At 37.6% G+C, this 23,832-nt stretch overlaps 1 protein-coding gene across 2 annotated transcripts; it reads left to right on the forward strand.

Moving 5' to 3' along the window:
* The first annotated feature begins 8,621 nt into the window (after positions 1–8,621).
* On the forward strand, positions 8,622–22,386 carry LOC100693207 (AN1-type zinc finger protein 3). Of its 2 annotated transcripts, XM_003437594.5 has the most exons (6): positions 8,623–9,002; positions 13,653–13,693; positions 13,787–13,960; positions 15,555–15,620; positions 17,623–17,820; positions 20,343–22,386. In XM_003437594.5, the coding sequence occupies exons 1-6, from the start codon at positions 8,920–8,922 to the stop codon at positions 20,495–20,497; spliced, it is 717 nt and encodes a 238-aa protein (XP_003437642.1). In that variant the 5' UTR covers positions 8,623–8,919; the 3' UTR covers positions 20,498–22,386. The 2 variants fall into 2 exon arrangements, with proteins under 2 accessions (XP_005447614.1, XP_003437642.1); XM_005447557.4 differs by lacking the exon at positions 15,555–15,620 and having other exon boundaries at positions 8,622–9,002.
* The last annotated feature ends 1,446 nt before the right edge of the window (positions 22,387–23,832 follow it).

The raw sequence follows: 23,832 nt of genomic DNA on the forward strand, positions 1-23,832 counted from the left end.
AACAGTCCTCTCCCAAGGTCCAGTTCTCCTTATTTACAGACTGTTCTTAAAAGATGAAGGGCTACCATGCAATGGTATATCTCTCCCAGCTTTTTGAGATGTGTTGCCAGGAAATTCAAAATTAGCAATTTTTGTCTTGAAATCTCGCTTTTTTCAGAATTGGGATTGTAGGGGAGAAAAAAAACCCAACAACAACAAAAAAGCAAAATGTACCCTTTTCTTCTATTATAAAAGGAATACAACGATATACACTGCTGGTAAAAAGTTTTAGAACTCCCCAATTTTTTCAGTTATTTATTGTAATTCAAGTCATTCAAGTCCAATGAAATGCCTGAAATGGTACAAAGGTAAGTGGTGAGGTTAAAAAAAAGAGTTTGAAGACTTTGAGCTGCAGGTTTGACAGCACGAGTTGCAGCAAGAAAGCCATTGCTAAGACGACAGAATAAGACAAAGAGGCTTGCCTCGGCCATGAAACACCGCAATCGGACTACTGAAGACTCGAAGAAGGTAATATGGACTGATGAGTCAAAATTTGAAATCTTTGGTTCATCACTCAGGATCTTTGTATGCTGTCGAGTAGGCAAAAAGATGGTTACACAGTGCGTGGTCAACTGTCAAACATTGAGAAGGAAGTGTGATGGTCTGTGGCTGTTTTGCTGGATCCAGAGTGAGAGGCACCCTGAACCAAACACTACCACAGCATTCTGCGGTGGCATGCAGTACTCTCTGATATGCACCTAGTTGGTCAGGGGTTCATCCTGCAGCAAGATAATGACCCAAAACACAAGTCCAAGCTATGCCAGAACTACCTCAGGAAATAAGAACAAGATGGTAAGCTTGAAAACATGGAGTGGCCAGCACAGTCTCCAGACATAAACCCCATTGAGCTGGTTTGGGATGAACTGGAAAGAAGAGTGAAAGGTAGCTACTTTGATGAGTCCAAAATTTAGAATACATTTTGATCTATAAATTGATTTCATGTTTTCTTTTTTAACTCCAATTGCTTATTTGTAGTATGCTTTCATTTCAGAGTGCAATGAGACATTAAACTGCATAACCTTCAATAAAAACCTGTAACAAATTGGAGTGTTATAAACCTTTTGAGCCATAGTGTATCTGGTTTATTTTGATATTTATCAAAAAACAATTTTAGTCTCTTTGAAGGAAGTGCCAATATATTAGACATTTAAAACATAGTAGAGAGATCCAAGATTGTATTCATAAGTGGAGATAAGTAAAATAGCTGAAAACCTTGGGTTAAATTCTATCGGTGTATTGACTTTTAGAATTTTTTTTAAATTAAGTAACAAATAATCCTGCATTAAAATGTAGGGGAGTAGAAGGGTTATAAGACACAAAAAAAGGCAAAGTACAACATTTTTAAAATGTTTACTTTTCACCCACTACTTTAGATTTACATATAGGAGGCAAACAAATTAAAACTTGGGCACACTGGAAAGTGGTGTTTTGGTTACACTGTGGGGATAAAAAAGCTGTAGTTCCACCTGAAGTAGGGCACCTGATCACTGTACATCACATTGAACGACATAGTTTTTCTTGTACTCATGGAAAAAATGGGGGAGCTCAAACTCTGTGCAGATAAAAAAAAAGGTTTCTCTGGTCCTGTAAACTTGTAGTGATATATTCAAGTGCAGTTTCTTCAGTCTGTTAATTGCCGACTATGGCATGTCTTAATCAAACTTTGCATTAGTCCTGTGATAGATTGATTGAACATTAATATGCCAAATAGTCTGATGAAATTGAATGTGCACTCTTATATACACAAGTCTGGTGCATAGACATTCAACTGCCAGCACACACACACACACACACACACACACACACCCATTGCACTCAAATATCATCTCATTAATGGATAGACAGCTCTGATGAGAACTCATCTGCATATCATTATCATCACATTACTGTGCTTTTCCAATCAGTTACTGAATTAGCATTTGGATTAGAACCTCGCAATCATCCAGCGACCTTTCGAAAAACTACATTATAATGTGTTGCTAATGAACATATGCTACAAATGAAGTCTGTGCTTGTTCTGAAGGCTTTTGGATTATCAGAAATAATACTTTATGAATTTGGGGAGAAAAGTATTTGGTTGCTTATTTTAATATTAAAAAGTTTTGAGTTTTTGAGTTTAAATTTATCTAAATATTTATCAGATATTTATTCATAATATCTGGCTTGACTTATTCACTATCTGCTTCACAGAGTATTTTGTGATGTTGAATGTGGCTTAATGGTTAGATCCGATAGTAATGTCCAAGTTTAACTCTAAAGCACCTCTAGAAAATGCACTCAGCTCACTTATTTGGGCACCTACGGGCAGAGAAAAGTCACGGTGAAATTTAACTTTGCTGAAGAGTCCAAACACAGAAGCCAGAGAAACACTGAAATAGAACCAAGTATCACTTAAACTGCCAGCATAGGAGTCTATTATGTCAACATGACCTGTTTTCCTCCATTGGAGGGCACACTTGAATAAACAGAGGCAGCGAAGGGAACCCAAACCACAACATGCACATGTCGACCTTTTTACATATTTGTTCTATTCACATTTGAACACATCCCTGTAGATTTATGATTTATCCCCACCTGGCACTGCTCCCAGAAATTTTCCAGGACTGTGTTTTAATGTTAAGAACATAGTTTTCAGAACAAGATTTTCATTTTAATTATTAGGTTTCAAATGATTATTCTCTTACAAATGTCCCATTAATAGCTTTGCTTAATAGCCTTTCACTTGTCATCATGGATGTCTTTCTTTTTTTCCCATCCTGCTGCTGATTACTTACAAGTGTCATTTCGTAATTTTGCAGTTTAACAGCACAAGTATCTAAGATTATTAAATCCAGTGAATCAACTCAGTCATGTCAGATACAGTAATACCGGTGATTAAGTTTGATCATTTTAGCAGCCGTACATTATGTTAGCAACCACGTGAGACTGTTACAGTCAAGTGTTTGTTTTATATCTTATACATTGAGGCTGTAGTTTGAATGTCAGGTACTGTAAAAAGGTTCCAAAAGTAAAGTATATTTCACATTGCTAATGAGTCTTACAAAAAAGATGGCCCCAGAACAGCTTTAATATATCTTGGCATGATTGTCAGGAGCACAGGTCTTCTATAGGATTTTCCCTCATTTGTTGTTTTAATGATGCTGTTAGACATTGCTGTCAGTCCAAAATCTCCCATAAGTGCTTAGCATATGATTAGTTTTCATACCTCTTCTGACCTATAGATGGGAACCTTGCATTCCCATCAGGCTATAAATCTTTAATCCCATGATAAAGGTGATCAGCAACTTTATATTGATTTTAAGTGACCCTTTCCTTTAAGGAGCAAGCAGACCCAAACTTAAGCAGCAAAATACAATTAAAAGCACAACAGGGTGTGGTTTGCACAAGAGTTTCTCCTCTATTTCTTTTAGTCCAACTGTATGTAAGAAGTCCTAATAAAAGTCAGTACTAAATTTAAATTGAAATATCTGTTTTGTAATTATTTAAACTCTCTGGCACTCAGCATTGTTTTGACTCTGCACCACTTGGCATCTTGAGTTGCCCTTCACATGTTCATCATTCTTATCTCATAAAGACATGTTTTTCATTTGCTTCGTGCTTCATACGGTTTCTGCTGTAGATGGGAGCGCTGCTGTTAATCAGCTGTTAATGACATGAACTGACCTCTGCTTTCTCTGACAGCTCAACAGGGTCAAACGATAAAAAAAAAATCACTTAGTGGAGAAACGATTGTCAATTTGGGGATAAAAATGTGGTGCCAGCAGAGAGACAATTGCCTCTCAACTTATTTTTTTCATACTGCTATGTCTTATCTGTTTTTGCATGCAAGCTATTGTTCTTCCATCAATATAAGAAGATGACAGTGGATAAGATGGGTAAGATGGATAGCCTAACTGTGTTTTCCACTGTGCTCTCCTTAACCTCTTCTGAGCTTTCTTAGCTCCTATTCCTATCATGCTCTCTCTCTGTGCACTTTCTCACACGTCCCTTTTCTCTCCCTGTTTTTCTAGCAATGATTTTTTAAAATATATTTCCTTTGATCTTCTTCTTCCTCTCCAGTCGTTGCTCTGCTGAGGCTCTTCACTCACTTTAATTGAGCAACTTAAAGATCAGTGGCTGATGCTATCATGAGCAGTCACTCAAAGGTGAAACCACAGTTGATTATACTTATATGTATGCGTTAAAAATATTTGGAATAAACAGACATATTTGTATGTTTATATTTTCCACATTTGTATGCACATAACTGCGTTTGCATCTGAAAGTGTCTGGGGTAGGGAGTGGAATTCAACATGTAAAAAGAAAAAAAAAAGTGGAAAGCTGCTTGCTAATTGTATTGCTGTGCATGCTCTCCTTTTGCACCCACTGTAGTTTCTGTCTGTTTAGCAGCTCTTTGATCAACAGATGAGATAGTAGGAAGGCTGCCTATGCTGGATTCCCCGCCTGATACACGGGTGGCTTCACTACACATTCTGCACACAGTGGGAGGCTGGACTTTTAGCGTGTGTGTGTGTGTGTGCATGCGAGTGTGTGCAGGCATAATGAATGTGTGTCAGAGACAGAAAAGGAAAGAGGAAGAGATATTTAACTAAAGAAAGACAGTAAGTGAAAGAGAGGAAAAGAGACATAATAAGAAAAACAATTGTGGGGTGGGGGACTCGGATAGGTAGTGCGCATTGTTTTTACTGGCTGCCTGGCAGGGTCCTCTCTGATGTTTATCCTCGCTGTGTATACTTCTAAACACTGCCTACAGTCACCGCTGCTTCACAGCCAAGTTCTGATCTCTCAGCTTGTTGTCAAAGGTGTTTTTCCTCATCTGTCAATGAGCGTTTGTGCAGCTGAAAACTGCACATTGCTAAAAAGGCATTTGCACTCAGTGTCATTTGACCGACTTCAATCAGCACACAGCAAGTGCAATATATTACACTGCATTACCAAGTGTTTTGCTGAAAGTTCACCGCAAGGAATGATGTGACAGACTCACATTGAAATAATAGGAAGAGTGCACCAGCTCTTTTTCACTACAGATCTTTAGTTAGTAGTGTTTATGTCATTGCGCAATTATAAAACTTCCCCAAAACTTTGCAACTGTAAATATCACAGACAGACATCCCGTAAAAGAACCAGTGTTCAAACTCAAGATGGTGCACAGTGCTTACACAAATCAATAATGCTGTTGACTAAACTGTAATTGTGTTTTTTGATACACCCCTCACACTACAAGCTTAACAGGCTGCTTGTCTCCAGTCAGTAACAGCCAGCCTGCCTATCTGGGGATGTCATTAAAAGATAACAAAGACTCATTTATGTACAAATGTATTCACATAGATTTCCCATACAATCCATCTTGTAGAGGGCCTGTCTCTCATAATAGAAGTCATGAATCAACTCCCTTTATCGACACATGGGCTAATGCAAGTCCAGCTGGTTAATCAGCATATTGTTATGGCAGTGATTTGTTACTATACCTATAAACAAAGGTATTACATTGGTTACACAAGGGGTATGAAATTTGAGATATTAGATTATACTGGTTTACCCCCAACACATCTGTTTTCTTAACTATTTATCCAGTTCAGGGTCATGAGGGTGCTGGAGCCTGTCCCTGCTGTCATAGGGCGAGATGCAGGGTATATCCTGGACAGGTTGCCCGTCTGTCACAGGGCTAACACAGAGAGTGACAGACAATCATTCACACTCACATTCCAAAAATTAGATGTACTGCAAAATTAATGAACCTTCACCTCTAATCGAACTCTGTGAAGATTCACAGATTATCCTGACTTCTGCTTCTTTGAAGTGAAAATACATTTTAAAACTTCCTTTGTGACTAGAACTTTCTTTAAAGAACAGCCCTTCAAGGAACCAAGCCGTATCAAGGACGTTCCTCATTGCATTTTTACAGGGCAATCATGTTATGTGAGGAGCAAAGCCTGCAAAATACCCAATCCATATTCCTCAGTGAATTGAAGAGAGGTCAAGAGACTACAAATGCATGTTATCTTACTGGATCTACATGCATATCAAAGATAATCCATAACAAGGGGTACAAGGGTTTACATGTGACTTCACTGTTATGGATATTTTAAGTGAGCTGAATTTTCTAACCCATGCTTGATTTAGTGTCTAATTAATTCCTTAAGTTCTTGTGTTTATTGCAGGGGAGGGGAGAGAGGATATATGGCATGTGAGGAGAGGGGATCATTCTTTGATGTGGTGTACACCAAATCTCTAGAGGACAGCCAAGCTTGAGGCTGGACTGAGGCTTTGGAGAGAAGCAACAACTGCTTTTTCCCTGTGAGGCCAAAACTGGGGCCTGTCATCACCATGTTTGCAGCACTGAACTGTCACTATTACCTGTTTATTTGAAATAAAGCATCCCATCGGAAATACAGTGTCTTAAGATAGTAAAATGCCAGTCAAAACTATTTAGTTTTGGGTGAGACAAAACTACAACAAACAACTAATGCGTGCTAGCTATTGTTACATTCTCCACTGGAATAAATGCTCTAAGCAACACTGAAAAACGAGATTCTGCAATTCTCTACGGCATCACCCTCCCTGTGCCTACCTAGCTAATGAACTATCATCTATCTATCTTCATTCCACCCAAGGCCCACTTGTCCTTCCCTGCAGAGAGTAGCTACTTCTTGGCAGGTCTTGCTGAGGGGAATTCAAGCCTCCTGGCTCTAAAGTAAAGTGTTGTCTTTTTCTGAAAGTCACTTTAAAGTGAGAAAAAGAATTCAGTAATGTTACTTCTTGGCACCATCAAGTCACGAGTACATAAAACAACTCAATTCCCAGCAAAGTCTGCAATGATACTTCATGTCAGCAAAAAAAAGAAAAAAAAAGAAAGAAAGCTTACTTGAGATTACCTTGAAAGGAAAAAATAAAGTTGTGCACATGCTAATGAGCTAACATCAGCATAAAAAACAACAACAGGTGCCGTGTCTTGCCAAAAAGAGATAAAACACAGGTGTGATTAATAAAAAAAGGTTTCAGCCAGGGAAAATAATTTTTGATGAATGTGGTTCTGAAATGTGTTATACAAGGAAGTCTGCTGATGAGGATGGTCAAACTAATCACCACCATTTATTTGTATTAAGCCACTGAATTGCGAGATTGATTTAACAAAAGATGGCTAAGAAGTAAGCTTAATGTTCAGGTAATGCTACAAAAAATGAAAAACATTAAATACATAATTTGTAATATTAATCCTGCAGGGAGGCATGCATTTTTGTCCACCATTTGAAATTATAAACCTTGAATTTGACTCACTGCATACTTTTGATTTATGATGAAAACATATCATGTTACATGATAATAATTATGTGTAGTAGCCATTTATTGCATTTTTGAGCAATATGTCCCAAAACTTGTTGTAATAGTAACAGTGGTTACTATTAATACTAACAGTTTCTGCCTTGTACTCAATATGAGTATAAGAATGACTTTAAGCCAGCATGCACATTACCATGGCCCTAAAAACTAACCTTTAAGGAATTCAGCATCATCTTCTATTTTCATGCTTTACAAAATGGAGCCAATGACTCAACATTTTTGATCAGGAACTGACTTTTTTTCCTCACATGTTTCAAGTAAACATGAAGCACTGACTTACTTTTAGCCTATATGAAGCGATAATACTTCTGACAGAAATCATGCAAATCGACTATTCTTGAAATCAAAAAAGATTAAAGGTTACCAATCTGATGAACTTTTTCTACTTTTGTATATGGAGTGAAGCTGTGGAAGCAATGTGTACATATATATGTAAATCTGTTAATGTAAATATATCCCTTGATATGTTAAAGGGTTACAAAACCAAATATATGTAGCAAAATGTAAATAAGGATTGATGATAGGACAGGACACAAACCGGAAGTTAAAGCGATAATTATTATTTACTAAATAAGAAAGATTAATTAATAATAGAGATTATTATTTACTAAAAAAGTGGCAAAGGGTGGGATTAAATAACCGCATGCCTCTTTTTCTCTCTTATGTGAAGTTAAGTTGTTTATTATTATTATCGTTTTCCTTACATTTTGTGCTATTCCAACATCTTAAAAATAAAGTCTTATCTATTTACCTATGTAGATTTTTAAATTCAGCTGTTTTTGTTTGTGTTTTAAACATTCCTTTCTAATAACTATGTATACTACAGCTTTAATTTTGTTTATACATGTTTTTTGGGGTTTTGTTTAGCTTTTTTGTTTTTTAACTGCTACCGAGACACGTCAAAATATGTCCAGTGAAAAGGGTCTGTCACAGCCTGTCACATCATTTTACATTTCTAAGCTACATCCTGGGAGGATAACTTTGTTTTTAAGTGAACAAAGTGAACAAAACACTACACTTTCAGAGCTCTGGGCTTTTTAACTGCGGTTTTGTCTGGATCATACCATGATAACGCTTCCAAAATGAATTATTTTAAATGAGTCATTTACCGAGTTCAAATGTCATTTCTGTATGAACAATGCTAACAATTATTATGTCGTTATTCCTTGTCCCTTAACAGTTTGTACAAACACGTCAATCTAACTTTTGTCTTTCGTGTTCCTCACACACTTCCCCCTCTCTGCTAGTGGTTCGTTCCTCACTCCAGCTGATCGGCCCAGGATCCCCGGTGGTTTCGTCCGTTGCTGGCTTTGACGGCCCCAGCGTCTTAACGTCGACTTCAACTACTTTAATTTGACGGACTTGGTGGCGGCTTGTGTCGTCAAATTATCTACCCTACACTGCAACTCGGAAGAATTATCTGGGCAGAGTGACGGTTGTATGCTTATCAAAGCCAAGGGGATCTAAACGCAAATACGAGGCCCTCACTCCATCCACGGATTCACCTGCTACACCGACAGCTTGACACGGGAGACAGACATGGGCGACACGGGGAGCGAGGGCAGCAAGCCTCCGAGTAACGTTAACGTTATACCCCCTCGCTGCCCCTGTGGGTTCTGGGGGTAAGCAGAATAACCTGTCAAACGTCTCACTTTCTAACGCTTTCTTTCTCTGCCAGTAGCTAGCAGAGTCGATAGCCACTAGCATTAGCAGCTCAAACAGGGATGAGCTGCTTTTCTCCTTATTACCCCCTCCCCATTGTTTTGTAGCATTAGCTACTAGCTAACACCAGTTGGCCTCGGTAACCTTTTCCTGTAAAGGAAGGAAGAAGGGTAGGGAATCTGGGGTAAGCCTTCCAGGTAACGCGACAGGTGTGACAGTGTTAATCAACTGGATAGTTAACGTGTTAAGTTCATGCACGAAGCAGTTAAAGACATCAAAGTGTCTCCATGAACCAGACTCTAGCTGAAAGAAACGAGCAACTGGTACTCTAAACTGAATGTGCCGGGGTTGCACAGACAAACTGACACTGTGCAATAATCCTGATGTGTACAATTTGATTCATGTGTGTTGAGGCATATGTTCACTTTGCAACACATATGAGCCCAAATTAGGTTTTGTGATATGGACCGGTTGAAAAATGTGTTAGTATTATCACTTGTTGGCTAGTTCTACAAATGTCGGATTTTAAAAAGTAGCCCACATTGTTGTATTTTAGGAAAAAATGGATGCAAAATATTGTACTTTAGTGGACGTATTTATGATAGGCATTTATTAACATTTGTAGTCTTCAGTTTTCAGCTCAGTGGTAAAGAATCAGAGAAATGTAGCACTTAGCGAGACAACAGAGGATCCCAAAATTAGTTCTCACAAAGTGAAATGAGGCTATTGGAACTCACAAGTACCTCATTCCGTTTGTGTATATTTTACAAAAATGCCACTTTATTTACTAACCTTTGGATTAGTATGGAAGTGACGTACAATACAAAAGACACTGCAATGTCAGTCACCAGATCTCATCAGAGAATGATGACCAAATGACCAAAGGCATCAGTTTTTTCTACCTGACTAGAGTTTACGAAGCATTTAAATATCTGTGGAGTTGGCACACAAATAATCATATCCATACCGCCTTGGCTTTGGGAGAAGCATTTAAATGGGTTTGTTACAGTACCAAAACTAAGCATGATGACTCAATATTTTATTTTTTTAGTGCATCAAATGTCTTTAATTTTTTTTAATGTTTTAAGTAGACCACAGATTTGCTTTAAAAACAAGTTAATAAGTACCAACAATTATGAGTGTGGACTGCATAAGTTCTGTTACTTGGATAGTTAGTATTATTTATTTAGACCTTTTTTTTTTTTTTTTTTTTTTTTTTTTTTTAAAATGCCATCCTCCACAATTTATCTGCTACCAGTGGTGGTATCCGTTGTAATGGCACCAAGGACACAGCCATATATCGTGGCCAGAAATAACTGTTTGCTGGGCCGCGAGGATGCATAAATTGATTGAAACGTATTGCACTGAAAATATTTGGCTGCCATACATAAATATGAGTATTCCAAAAGTTCATATTGGGAAAATGAAAGTGAATACTGTCACAATTAATATCAGACACTTGCTCTTTCTAAAAAGTTCAAAGTTTTTATTTTTCTTTCTCAGACAAATTTGAGAAGGTCAGGTGCGAGGTATTTGATTAAACTGACAAGGAATAAGTCAACACTGACTTAAGCTTTTAGTACATTTGTGGTAACATAGCATGTTGTCATCAGCACTTCACCCATTTCCGTGACCTCCACTTGTAGTTCGTGTGTTAGTAGATGCAAAAAAGGGCACATTTATTTTGTGCTTTTTGATCATTTTATTTTTTTACTAATGAATAATTTTCTAAATTTTGCACTTAGGCTGTGAGAAACATATTTTAATGAGGCTGCAATGACAGAGTGAACTTCAACTTGGCCACATTTAATTTAACAGATTTGGGAAAGCAGTGTTTAAGTTAAACCCAAGGTTGCCTTGCACATAAACAATAATTCACTTATTGAATCAATATTTTATATCGTCATGTACCCACATGGATCTAAAACATTTTATTTGAACTGAATGGCAAAATCATGTTAGCACCAGCCCATTTTAAAGATTTCATATTAGCAGGAAAGATGTATAATGCGATCGGTGTTGACAAGGCTGTGCAAAATGACTGGATTAGTCAAGTAATTATCCAGTCACGTAGTTTAATAACTTGTGCTGTATTGCTATCCACACCAAAACATTTTGGATCAATACAAGCACCGATTGTGTACCTCGCAGTAGTTTGTAGATTTTGTCATTTTCAGAAAGAAAGCCAAAGCAGAGAACAAGCTGTTCGGTGCTATAATAGGATGTTAAAAAAGTCAGCAATGATGTATCCAAACTCCATAGTTTAGCATCAAATGTCCCTTCCTATTTAACTTTCTTCTATTTGTGAGATCTACTCACAAGCAGCCACCTGATCTGCTTATCCGTCTGTGTTCCAGTTGACTGCTCAGCTGTGTAAGTTGTAAGGGTAATGCTAAGTTGTCTTTTATGAAATGTCAATAAGCTAGTTTTTTGAAACTGTTCAGGTCAGTGTTCTCTCCAGGCATTTTTCTGTGTGTGTAAGAAGATGAGGAGGAAAAAAAAGCATAATTATGGAAATTAGCATTGAGCAAAACATTAAAAATCCTTTAGGCAATCTAAAAGCTATTCTTTCCAAGGTATGACCTTCAATTTTAGTGTATTTAAGATTACCGTTTGAATTCAAAATTGGGTGTTTGTTTGATAATGTGCCACCCTTACAGTTTCTTTTGAGAAACTCATCGACAAACAAAATTAAAATAGGTATTTCTAGCGCACATGAAGAACTGCATGATATGTCTGCTTCCCCAGTAACATAAAACTAAAACAGTTCAGTCCTTTGCCATTACTCTTTTACCCCCAGTAAAGGTATACTATCATCTTAAAAGTAATTGAGCCACATGCACTGGTGATACTATGCTTTGATTGCTTTCTATCGCCTGAGTTCTAGCTGTATTTATGTTGTCTTTCATTTACCTGCTCATGTCAGGAGCATTTATTAAAAACTAATTTCTTCAAAGCATTTATCACCCTTCCAATATCTCACTCCTTTGTGTCACTCAGACTGAATCACAGAGGCAGTGGAGCCTGTCTTCCTGTCTGTTCCAATCAGATATTCTCATTAGTAACAGCAGTAGGCCAACTATGAAATAGACATGTTGTGTGCACTCTGTTCAGGCTTCAGTCAGCTTAACAGCCATGGAGCTGTTTTTTCTCCTGCATAGTTTTTCTCACCCTTTTAATTTCCTTAATGAATCTGTAGTTTGATTACCTCTGATTGTAAGGTTGATAAGAGGATATGACTTGATGTTTACACAGCATTGGCTTCCTCCCTGCCTGCGTGTAATGATGAGGTTTCTCCTCTATCCTAACTTCTTGCTTCATCCTTTCCCTTTTATACCTGAGACTACACACCAGGAGACTGACAGAAAGCCCTCAGGTTGACTGCAGCTGACCCCACATTTAGAAATGAGGACAAAGGTGTGCAATGGAGCGCCCAAAATAAATAGAATGTGACTGATAGCAGCGACCGTCACGCTCAGTGCACAGACAGTAAGGACGAAGGCTGGAGAGGAAATGAGAGGAGCCTTTCTCAGACTAAAGCCAGAGCCATCTGTTGTGAAAGAGCTGTGCCACTGAAATCAGCAAGGCTCCATTACAATAGATAACTTATATCAAAAGTCTTTATCTGCCTTCAGGAAGGAAAAGTATGTTTAGAAAACTCAAACTACCACACTGATACTTTAAGCCTTACTGCTAACCACTAGCTTTGAGTCTGTATCCCCATTAACATACTAGGGCGAGTTTCATAACAATCACAGAGGGAACAAGTTGACTTTTTTTCAGCTCATCTTAAAGTAGTTTTGAGAACCTTGTGATCAAAGTGAGACAGAAAGAATCTAAATGCAAAACGCAGAAACATAATGTAAATCTGTACTTATATTGACTGTTCAGATTGTTCTGCTAAATATGTTGGAGGACTGGCGTGTCCAGTGTGTATCAAAAAGAATTAACCAATTTCTTTAGGTAATGAACATAAAAATATGAAGTTTTACATACAAAACTTGTATACTGTTTTGTATTCACAGCTGCTCAATATGTCCCCCCCAGACGCACTTATGTCCGTACAATCAAACTCATCAAACTCATACTTTTGCAAGGATGTCAAAGATGATGCTGTTATGCTATATACTGGGAACCAGATGAAACTCAGAAAGCCCCTCTTTCTAACAGTACGTGTTTCGATCGTTACTGGTGAACGTCTGCAGAATTAAAGTACTTTGAAATCAGAAGATTCTTTTTGATACGCCCTGTACTTGTAGCAATAATCCATACTTTAGTTTGTACTACAACAAATCAGTTTATTTTACATTGTACAGATACTATGTGTGACAGGTTTGTTTTCTTGAGTTTTGAAAATTGGATGGGTGGATGAAATGTGTTTAAAATTGAATTAAGAAAAAAATAAAAATGCAGTCTAGGATTTCTAATTGGAATTTATATTTTTGTAAGTGTACATGAGCAAAAATATAGCCGAAAAGATACATTTCACCGCTCACTCTCACTTTTATCTTAGCCTCTTGTCTGTTTTATCTTATACCTTTTACTGCAAAACTGTTTTTAACACTCAGACTGCTCTTTTAACACAGTTGTGTTCCCTTCCTTTTCCTCAGGTCAAGCAAAACCATGAATCTCTGCTCAAAATGTTTTGCAGGTAAGTTATTGTTTTAGTGGGAGTTTGTTGACTGATTTTTCTGTCTTAAAACCTCCACACAAAGAAAATGTCCTCATGTCCATGTTTCCATAGACACTCAAAAGAAACAGCCAAACGACGACTGTGCTCCAAAGGCCTCTTCAAACTCTAACACCAGTCAAGCAGACATGTTCTGTAATGAAACAAACAACAGCATTAGTCAGTCCCTCATATCAGAAGACCCTTTGCCCGGAGAGATAGGAGTGACATCTGTACCTGTTCAGGACGGTAAGACAATCAGCAAGTTTTGCCTTTGGATCTGTGGGTAGTGAACATTTACACTTTAAAATATTATGAACTTAAAGGCTTGGTAATATAATGTGTGTAATTTGTAATGTGCGCCCTACACATGGAAACAATGTATGATTCGTGGATTTCAAATTTAGAAGTGAGTTAATGTGTGCCTTTATAAAATTGAGTTGTCAAAACCAGAGCTTTTAGATGAGAGCATTTTTCTGTGGAAGACTGTTAGTAGATTCTGCCAGCTCAAGCAGCAGCTGCAGTATCCCTGCCCTGGCTATATTTGTCCTCATGGCACAGATAGAATGATAGGAAAGGGCATCTATTCAGAAGTGAAGGTTTTAAGAGGACACCTACAATTGCCAGGGCATCAGTCATTGCTATACAGTGACAAGGTTATTTGTGGAGGCCAATTCATAACAGAAAAATAAAGTGGCTACAAAACGGATGTGCAGAAATGGTATTAAACAATGCCACATTAACCTGTTCTTTTATTATTTTAATAAAAGACCAACATTTTAATTGTATTTTAATAAAATACTAAAGCACATGCATATATGATTTTTTTTTTTTCTAAACATTTGTACATGTAACATGTACATATAACTCTTCGATCTGGCTATTAAAAACTTCACAAACTCCTGGTTTGATCCCTTATTTATCTGCCATTAGCAAATTATACTCTTCTGACCAGTGACTGAATGTATTTCAATTTAATGCCTGAAACTGATGCTCAAATATTTGGCTTCACAGCAGAAAATCATTTGGATGTAATCATAGAATCATATTGCTTAGACTGAGTAAATAATACCACATTACTAGCTAGGAAAGTGTTTAATGTCACCATTCTTGAAAAAGTCAAGATATTTGACTCGGTTGCATTTCTAGTGTTACACACTTTTTATAAACTCTTTAAAACTATATCAGGAACAGGTGGATCATATAACACATATTTGGTGCAACTCTTTATCTTTTTACCACCCACAGCCACACTGCCTCTTGGCTGACTCCAGCCTGTACACATGCACACTGCGGTCTTTCCTTCATAGATATCTATCATAGTTGCTGCAAGGAGGAAAAAAAACTCATTGCATAATAAAGGATTTCGCACGCCTCAGTCACGGTCTTTTCATCCTGCTTCCATATTGAAGATGGTACCCGAGTATCTGGGCAACCACCAGCAGATTCCTCGACAGCTTTTGTCCTCAGCCTCTTAGGGTTTTAAACTCTGGGCCTAACAGTGTCCCTGTAACACATGACCTAGTCTGTCAAACTAATACAGTTTAAACATTTATTTACATGTCTAAAGGGCTAAAATATTAGGCTTCTGCATTTATTTGTGTGTATGATTTTCTATGTGTGGGCGCATACATTTGAAAGATATTGATACAATGAGTAATTTTGATCTTTAATTGCAGATTTATTTACAATTTTTTTTAAATTGCTGAATAAATAATTTTTCAGTTGAAAAATTACATTAAAGTAAGAAACTAATCTTCTTTTCCTTTTTTTTTTTTGGGTTCCTTTACTCATTTTGATCTCTTTCCCTTCTTTTTTTTTTTTAACTTCATTTCTGCCTCAGGAACATCCAGCAACGACACAGTCTTGGGTTCATTCTCCACTCCGACAAAACGTACATTTGAGTCAGGTATACCTCGGTTCTACACTACTACAATATACACTGTTGTATTTTGCACTATGTTTTAGTCATGTGCACTTAGAAAGTTCAAATTGGAGCACCCATTAGCATCAACAGCATTGAACTGATCCAACATGGCTGGGTTAATTGTTCTTCCAGGACAAGTAGCGGACAGCAGGATATTACTGATGCAACAGAACGTGCCAAAGCAAATGTAAAGCCAATCATGCTGTACTAGAGTGAATGAACACAATGAATATGTAGTATATCCACATATAGTTGTTGCACGGAATGATAACATCGACATGCAGTATAGAGATTTAAATGGCAAAAGTCACATAGAAAGAGAATTGTAGCTTCATTGTTAGCAGCATCTTCATTTGATTCTATAGATTAAAAACATAGATTTTGATTAATGAAGAGGAAATGGGTCACAGTAGCACACCACATGTGCATCTGTGAAGGACAGCATTATCATTAGCACTAATGGGAATCTACTGAATGAGGTCTATAAAACAGCCAGACTATTTCCTATTGCAGATTGCTTTTATTGTCCTTTCACCCTTAGGTGGCACAACTTGCTAAACTCATGCGTGCACACTCACACACGACAATGTCTAGTACAGAGTAGGATAGGCTCAGTAAAGGTGCGTGAACATGCTGATCCCTTGTCTAAAAAAGTGGGATCATGTCTAGCAACACACATACTCACACAGCGTCATTTAAACCTTTTACTGTTGGTTGAGTTGACATTCCATTTTTTACAGTCTCTCTAAATTGGGGCTATCTGTATTTCATTTTAGACACTGGATACACTTTGACTTTACCTTTTGTACAATATTTAATCTTGAATTAAAACGACATTAAGTCAACCAACCGCTCATCAGTTTACAGTGCAAATACCCTGCCTTCACATATTTTCCTCCTTTAACTTAGTAGTTGTTCACTTACATTTAAATTTGATGTTACAGCTTGCTAAATTGGCTGCCGAGATCTTCTAGGATAACAAAAAGCAGGCAAGAATGAATTTTTTTTCCACAACATGCAATTGCACATGTGCAGACACACATACACACAAAGGGATCGATGGAGCAGGCTAGGAGGGGATCTAACTGTTCAGCTTGGCCTAGTTCTCAGAGATTTATTGAGCGCTGATCTGCATTTCGGCCAGGCCAGTGAAAAAGTCTGCAGGATTGATGAGAAAAGCTGAGTTGAAATTCTAGCCAACCAGTGAAACCTTGCTACATTCTCTTGCTGTCTCAGGTGCTGGGCTGCACGTAATTTAATGCAGGAGAACTATCAATCTTGCTCTTTTTTTTCTTTTCTTTTTAAAAAAAATTTAACACAAAGAAGAGTTTAGTTCCAGTTTGTCATCATCTATGCAATCCCAGTTGCAGAATAGACCAATTCTGAGAATGGTGTGTTGGAGTTTTTCTTAGGTTCCTCAGGTCTTCTATTGTTTATTTCATGGTAATAAAAAGTAAAGAAGGATTTTGGCTTCAGTTGTTTTGTCAGATTTATTATTTCAAACCATTTTAAATTTGTTACACTTCGCATTTTTGTGTCTCCAGCACAAAACAGATTAATTTTCATTTAATGAATTTTTATATGTAATGTAATCATGGTCTAGTCTGATTTAACTCGATAGAAGCAGAGTAAAGATGCAAAATACTCTTAAGCTATTACAATATTGCTATTCATTTTGCTGAAAGTCAGTTTAATGTAGCTCCAGACTTTCAGTGTTTCATTGCATTAAGAGAATCTCTAGAAACGATTTTTCTTAGATGTATAAAATTTAAAATGATAATAAATTTTATTTCTTTAGCACTATTTAAAACATGGCTACAAAATACACACTAAATGAAAAGCTGAGTTTAAGTTCAATTCCTTTGTTGCAGGGCTCTAACTGGCAATGCCTGATCTAAAACCCCCCCAAAAACAACAATTAAGCACAACAGTTGTAGCCAAATGTTTTGGGTTTTTTTAACTAATTTTTTTTCTGTCTTCTAAGCCTCAGATTCAGAAAGTGACGTTTCACCTGAAAAGCGAGCGAGAGTAGGTGGGATCCCAGAGGGTGAGGAGTCTTCATCATCATCATCGTCTTCATCCTCGTCTCGCAGTGGCTCTAAACAGCGGAGCCGTAAGCGTTGCCATCGCTGCCAAACCAAACTGGAGCTGGTACAGCAAGAGCTGGGTTCCTGTCGCTGTGGTATGATGACACATTTTCATATATACAGTATTAACATGCGCATCACATGAACACTTACACAAAGGGGCATAATCATTAAGTACATGCATAATACAGGTAGCTTCATAAATATCTCAACTTAGACCATGTTATTACCTTATGTTAATATGCAGATACATACATAAGTACACTTCGGTTAACTTAGTAATAGTTTTGTGAATTATGTTTCCAGCACAGCAACGTTACCTGGACATTTCTTTGTGTGTTGAAAAAAAAATATATATGACTGCTTTTGCAAGCCTTAAGGGACCATTACAGAAAAGCCTCAATGTTTCACATTGCACATAAAACATAAGCCAATTACCACAAACACTAATGTAGTTCAAACCAGTACTTGGCTTGCTAATCAACTTGTTTGCATACAAATTAAAGTACTTGAAAAGTCAGAGCTCTTCACTGCTTAAAGACCAATCTGCTTAAACCAATGCAATAATTTCTAAATTGGAAATTGACTTGCCTTTTTTTCCCCCACCAGGCGCTGCTTAATACACGGGCTATCCATCCTTAATAGTCCAGTGCTTACTATGAAAACATGCTTTTTACAGACTGAAAGGGAAAATGGTGGCAATTATAGTGATTTCTGACTGTTGCAGTAATTGCAGATTACTTTGCTAATGGTTCTGCAGAATGTTCCACAGTGTAAGCCAAGAAGGTCTGATAGTGAGTTGAAAGGATGAATGCTTTTCAGATTGTATTGGGGGCGGAAAGATAGCTCAAGTAGTGAATCTGATCCGATGCTGTCAGTCTCAGTAGTTTTCTGTTTTTACACAGTTGCTATTTATCGTACTAGGTGTTAATATAACAGAGTGAAGGCACTGGAATTGAACAGCTAATTATATCATATCTTTTAATGTGGAGACCTAACAGATGAAGGAACCAAAGCATTTCCTTTTACCCTAATAACAGTGGTCCTGCTAATTTCTAAACATTACTTCTGTGATTTTCTCATAATGGGGAAAATGGGAAATCTCTCTCAATTATTTATATGTGTGGCTAAAATGTAAAATTCTTCTAAAGTCAGAAAGACAATCAACAGATGATGAGAACAGGGAGTACTACAACTTTAAAACTTGATTTCTTGTTGGCCTTCTGACCTTACTTCAAAACCTGACAGTAAGCTGTGGTTTAAGTAATTATTAATCTGGGCATACAGCACAGTTTAATCACACAGTGGCTGCAGTTTGTTTGACCTTGCTATCCTGCTGCATGTTGTAAAGCAACGGGGAAAACACTTTGTAAATAATTAGCCTATTAATTAATGTCTGCCATACAATAACTGGTGACTCACTCACTGGCAATTAGATTTAGAGGTTAGATTAGGAGGAAGCACCCTAGACCAAAACATAGATGTTATCCAGAGAAGAACCCCACAGATGAAGGTCTTCATCTGCTGTGTTTCTAACCAAGGGTGGTATGCTGCGGTTGCAAGAGACAGGTTGGGCCTTGGTAAAGAGGCAGTGCAGCCAGGTCTGTTTTTGGTGTACAGAAGCAGGGATTGACAGGTCCAGACACACAAGCTGTTATTATACCTGCAGTCTGACATTTTCCAGGCATATAACTGGATATGTTTAAGGGTTTCCTTTACAGCGTGTGTGCACACATCAGCTCTTCCTCATCCTGTATTCATTTTTGCCTCTATGTAAAATAAATATTTTAGACATGTTGGATTTTAGCTGTAAAATCTTTGAAACTTACAGTACACTCACAGATTGTATTTTGTGATGCAAAAAACATTCTCAAGTCACAACGTTTCTTCCCAGCTCATTAATTTTACAAAAGAACTCAGTTCACCATTTTGTTAGAGAATACCAGCAGTGAGCAGGGGAGAAAATTTTTGATTTGTGGTTTCTAATAGGGGGAATATTCTGTCCAACATGACACAACTTTCCTCCCTTCTAATCCACTCGCGTGTGCTGTAATTGTATAGGTTTTAATTGCCTAGAAACCAGATGTTAAACTGGGCCTTTAATCACTACTTATTAAATGCCAGCAGTGTTATTATGTGTATTAATGAATGAATTTAAGATGATGAAAGCTAACGAGCTTCCCTGAGCTTAACGAGCCTCCACCATTGGCAGGGCCTTTTGTTGAAAGTGCTACAGTAGTTAGAGGGAGGAAATGTTATCTACTGAAAAAGGAATAGCATCGAAAGAGGAAGCGATCAAGTAGAATGTCTTCTTTGACACACAGGCACTGTGGCAAGTAGTACATGTTATCTGCCCTTGACCATTTAAATCTAGTATATCTAAAGACTAAATGTTTATCGACCTTTACTGGCATCTAAAAGTAGTGCTACTCTTTTGATTTTTTTTTTCTAGTTAAATTGTTTTAGGTGTGCTTTATGTAGCCAGATCTTTTTTTCTTTAGTTCATGTATTAACTGCAGTGGGTACAGTTACAACTGCAATATTTGTGCATTTACTTAAGGCAACAAATTAATCCCTCCTTGTCTCTTTTATCCACAACCCCAAACCCGTCCTTTAGGTTATGTCTTCTGTATGCTCCATCGGCTTCCAGAGCAGCACGAGTGTCTGTTTGACCACATGGGCCGTGGACGTCAGGAGGCCGTCCTCAAAATGGTTAAGCTAGACCGCAAGGTGGGCCGCTCATGCCAGCGCATCGGGGAAGAGTGCTCTTGAATAGTCGTTCCCTCAGAAGAATCTTTAACAGGGATATTATTTTCTTGTCTTTTTTTTTTTCCTCGAGATTTTTGCTTTTTTTTGTGAGAGTGGAGATACAAACCTCCACCTTTTTTCTCTTAAAACTATGCTTGCTCTTTTTGAATTCCACTATCACCTATCTTGGTTGTTTTCTGCTTTTGTTGGCTTGATTATATCCCTGCTGCCTTTTGGAAAAAAACAAACCAAGGAAAGACAAAACAATAAAGAGCAAAGGAAATATACAGTTTGTTCCCTTTTGTTGCAAACTCTCGACTTCATAAAAATGAATGAAGTAAGATGACATGAATAAGACAAGAAATGCAATGCTTTATACAAGTGTTTTTCTTGGAAGCCAGACTTTACTCTTTACCTCAGAAAAGGAAAGGAAGAAACTGAGGAGGAGGAGGAGAAAGAAAAGGTTATCTTTCATGTACTCCTTGGCTTTGGCGCTGTTTATAGACTGTGCTCTTTACCTCAAAATCAGACCAGAGCTGCTTTGTACTCTGCGCCAAGCACGGACTTTGTGAAGCAAACGAGCAAGCGAGCCTCAGTTTAATTCAGTGTCTTACCCCCTGGCCATCGATCACCCATAACCCTTAACCTCTAGAAACACAAACACCTGTTAAAATCATCCACCTCAGGATACTGAAGCTCAGTCTTCCCTCCTCCCATCAACTTCCATCCTTCTCTCCTACTCTACACAACACAATTTTCTCCATTCATTTAGGATTGTGTGAGGCTGTTTCTGCCACTGTGGATGATAAAACTGTTGGTGGAAGTCTAAGTCCATATATTCAGAACTTGCAGGGTGTCTTGGACTCAGACACACACAGTGGTGGTGGGAACCGTAAACCGTTTGTCCTTGAATAACTGAGACCCGTCTTCAGTGTCAGGATGTGACTGAGGAAGACTTGAAGATTTTGTCTTCCTCTTTTTGTCTCTCTTATCTCTTTATTATGTGCAAACCTTCCACATAAAGACATTTCCTCTTCACATCCATAATCTTTTTCAGGATGTGTACAAACTTCAGCACGACAAAATTTACAGGATGTGAGGGATAAAGCGGTCTTATGATTTGGACTTGGACCTGGAATGTCTGCATTGTTACACATTACTGTACTTTTGCTATCATACACAGTTTGACTCTGGTGATATTTTATGCGCTCAGCTGTTGTTCACATTGAGCACAAACAGGTAAAATCTAACATTGCTGTACACATAATTTGATCTGAAGCTGCAGTAGCAAACCAAAAAAGTTCTTTTTTTTGGTTTCTGATGGCAGTCTGGGTCTCATCATGTTTTTAGTTATCTTTGTTCCCAGCTTTGAAGCAAGATTTTGTGTGGGTGTATTTGATTCCTTTTACCAGTACTTTAATATCCCTTACTATAAGTTGCGATTTCTAGCTAGCATGATGAGATCACATGCATTCTCCTCTTCCTGTGCTTCTCTTTGGTTTTCTCATCCTTCCCTGTATTGATTGCTCTATTTTCTCTCGTTTCATTCGTTATCCCTCTTTCCTGTTGTGCTGTAGATGGAGGGCATAGGTCTGGAGTAAGTGTGCTGAAAGTTAAAATCAGTAAATAATTACCTTTCAAAGGTTTTCCAGATGGAGTGTAGAAAAAATGAAAAGAGAATGCGTAATGAATGAATATTTGGTATCCTAAATAAAAACTTATTTAACCTTGTTAACATTTTGCATTTCAAACTTACACTGAAGTTTAGAGCTGAATTTTCTTTTGGTTGTTAAGATATCAAGCGAGAAGGTCACTTATGTAAAATTCTATAATTTTTCTTTTGCTTTACTGTTTGCTTCTCCTCTTCACCCTTTTTTGTTTTATTGAAGAAGAATAAACTGGATTAGACAAAATACAGCAATCTTTGGTGTCTTTACTGGCTTAGGAGTGTTATATATCAGGTACATCTTGCCTTTTTGCCTTCAGAGCTACCTTAATGCTTTGTGCCATAGATTCAACAAGATGCTGGAAACATTCCTCAGAGACTTTGTTCCATTTTGACATGATGGCATCACGCTGTTGCTGCAGATTTGTTCGCTCCGCATCCAAGATGCAAATCTCTGGTTACACCGCATCATGACAGTGGTCTATTGGATTGAGATCTGATGACTGTTGAGGCCATTCGAGTACAGTGAACTGTCATGTTAAAGAAACCAGTTTGAAATTATTTGAGTTTTGTGTCATGGTGTTTTTATCCTGCTGGAAACAACCATCAGACGAAAACAAGGAACGGACATGGTCAGCAGCACTGCTGTGGTATTTAGACGATGCTTTGTTGGTATTAAGGGGGCCAATGTGTCTCAAGAAAATATCCACCACACCACACCACCAGCCTGTTGGTACAAGGCAGGATGGAGCCACGCTTTTATGCTTCCTCCAAATTCTTACATACCATCCAAATGTCACAGCAGAAACTGAGATGCATCAGACCAGCCAATATTTCGTTTTTCAATCTTTTGGTGAGCCCTTGTTTAGCCTCAGTTTGCTTTTTTTGGCTGATGTGGTTAGGTGTACTTAATAAAGTGGCCAGTGAGTGTATATATTTTAGAATCACGTTATTGTAATCACATCGTAAAAGGAAATTCGAATTCACTATATATAGATAACTGGCAGTGCTTGTTTGAGATGAAGTTGGTTAAGGCTTCATGTGTTAGGTTAGCTCTCTTTCACTTCCAAACATGCTGCTAGTTTTTATAATATAAATATCTGTTTACTGCTGACAGAGAGCTGCTATAGATCTGCGCACATTCGCTTGTGTGTGGCTAATGGAGAATTTTAACTAAAGAGGCCTCTGATGGCAGCGGTGAGTCTTGTGGGTTGGCTGAACTAATTAATGTAGTTTAAGAAAAAGAAAACATGCCGCTATGATCAAAAGAAATCTTCAGATGTTCAAGTTGATCAGCCGCCAGTCTGAGTGTAATCTCTTATCCTACTCTCACTCAAAGGGAGTCAAAACTATGTGAGATAGCACCTAATGTGAAGTAGGTGTGAGGAGTTTCTTCTCTGTCAAAATAAGTGAATTTTAAAAAAAAAACTGCTTAAAAACTTTATAAATCACTCGCAGTTTACCTCATCTTTAGTATTCCAAAATGTTAATTTTACATTCAGTTCAGTATTGCAGGAGCCTCAAGTTAATAGTTATTTTGCTGCTTGTCATTCTTTTGGATTTGGCTCAAGTACATTGTTTTGATTTGTAATCTTTTAAGCCCCCCCAAAGCCTTGTTATATATTTATGTTTTTTTATTTTTTTATTTAAGTTTGGCAGGGTCTATACTTTTCTTCTAGTTTTATATTGTGCT

Source organism: Oreochromis niloticus, linkage group LG1 (assembly GCF_001858045.2).
Source record: "Oreochromis niloticus isolate F11D_XX linkage group LG1, O_niloticus_UMD_NMBU, whole genome shotgun sequence".
Classification (NCBI taxonomy): Eukaryota; Metazoa; Chordata; class Actinopteri; order Cichliformes; family Cichlidae; genus Oreochromis; species Oreochromis niloticus.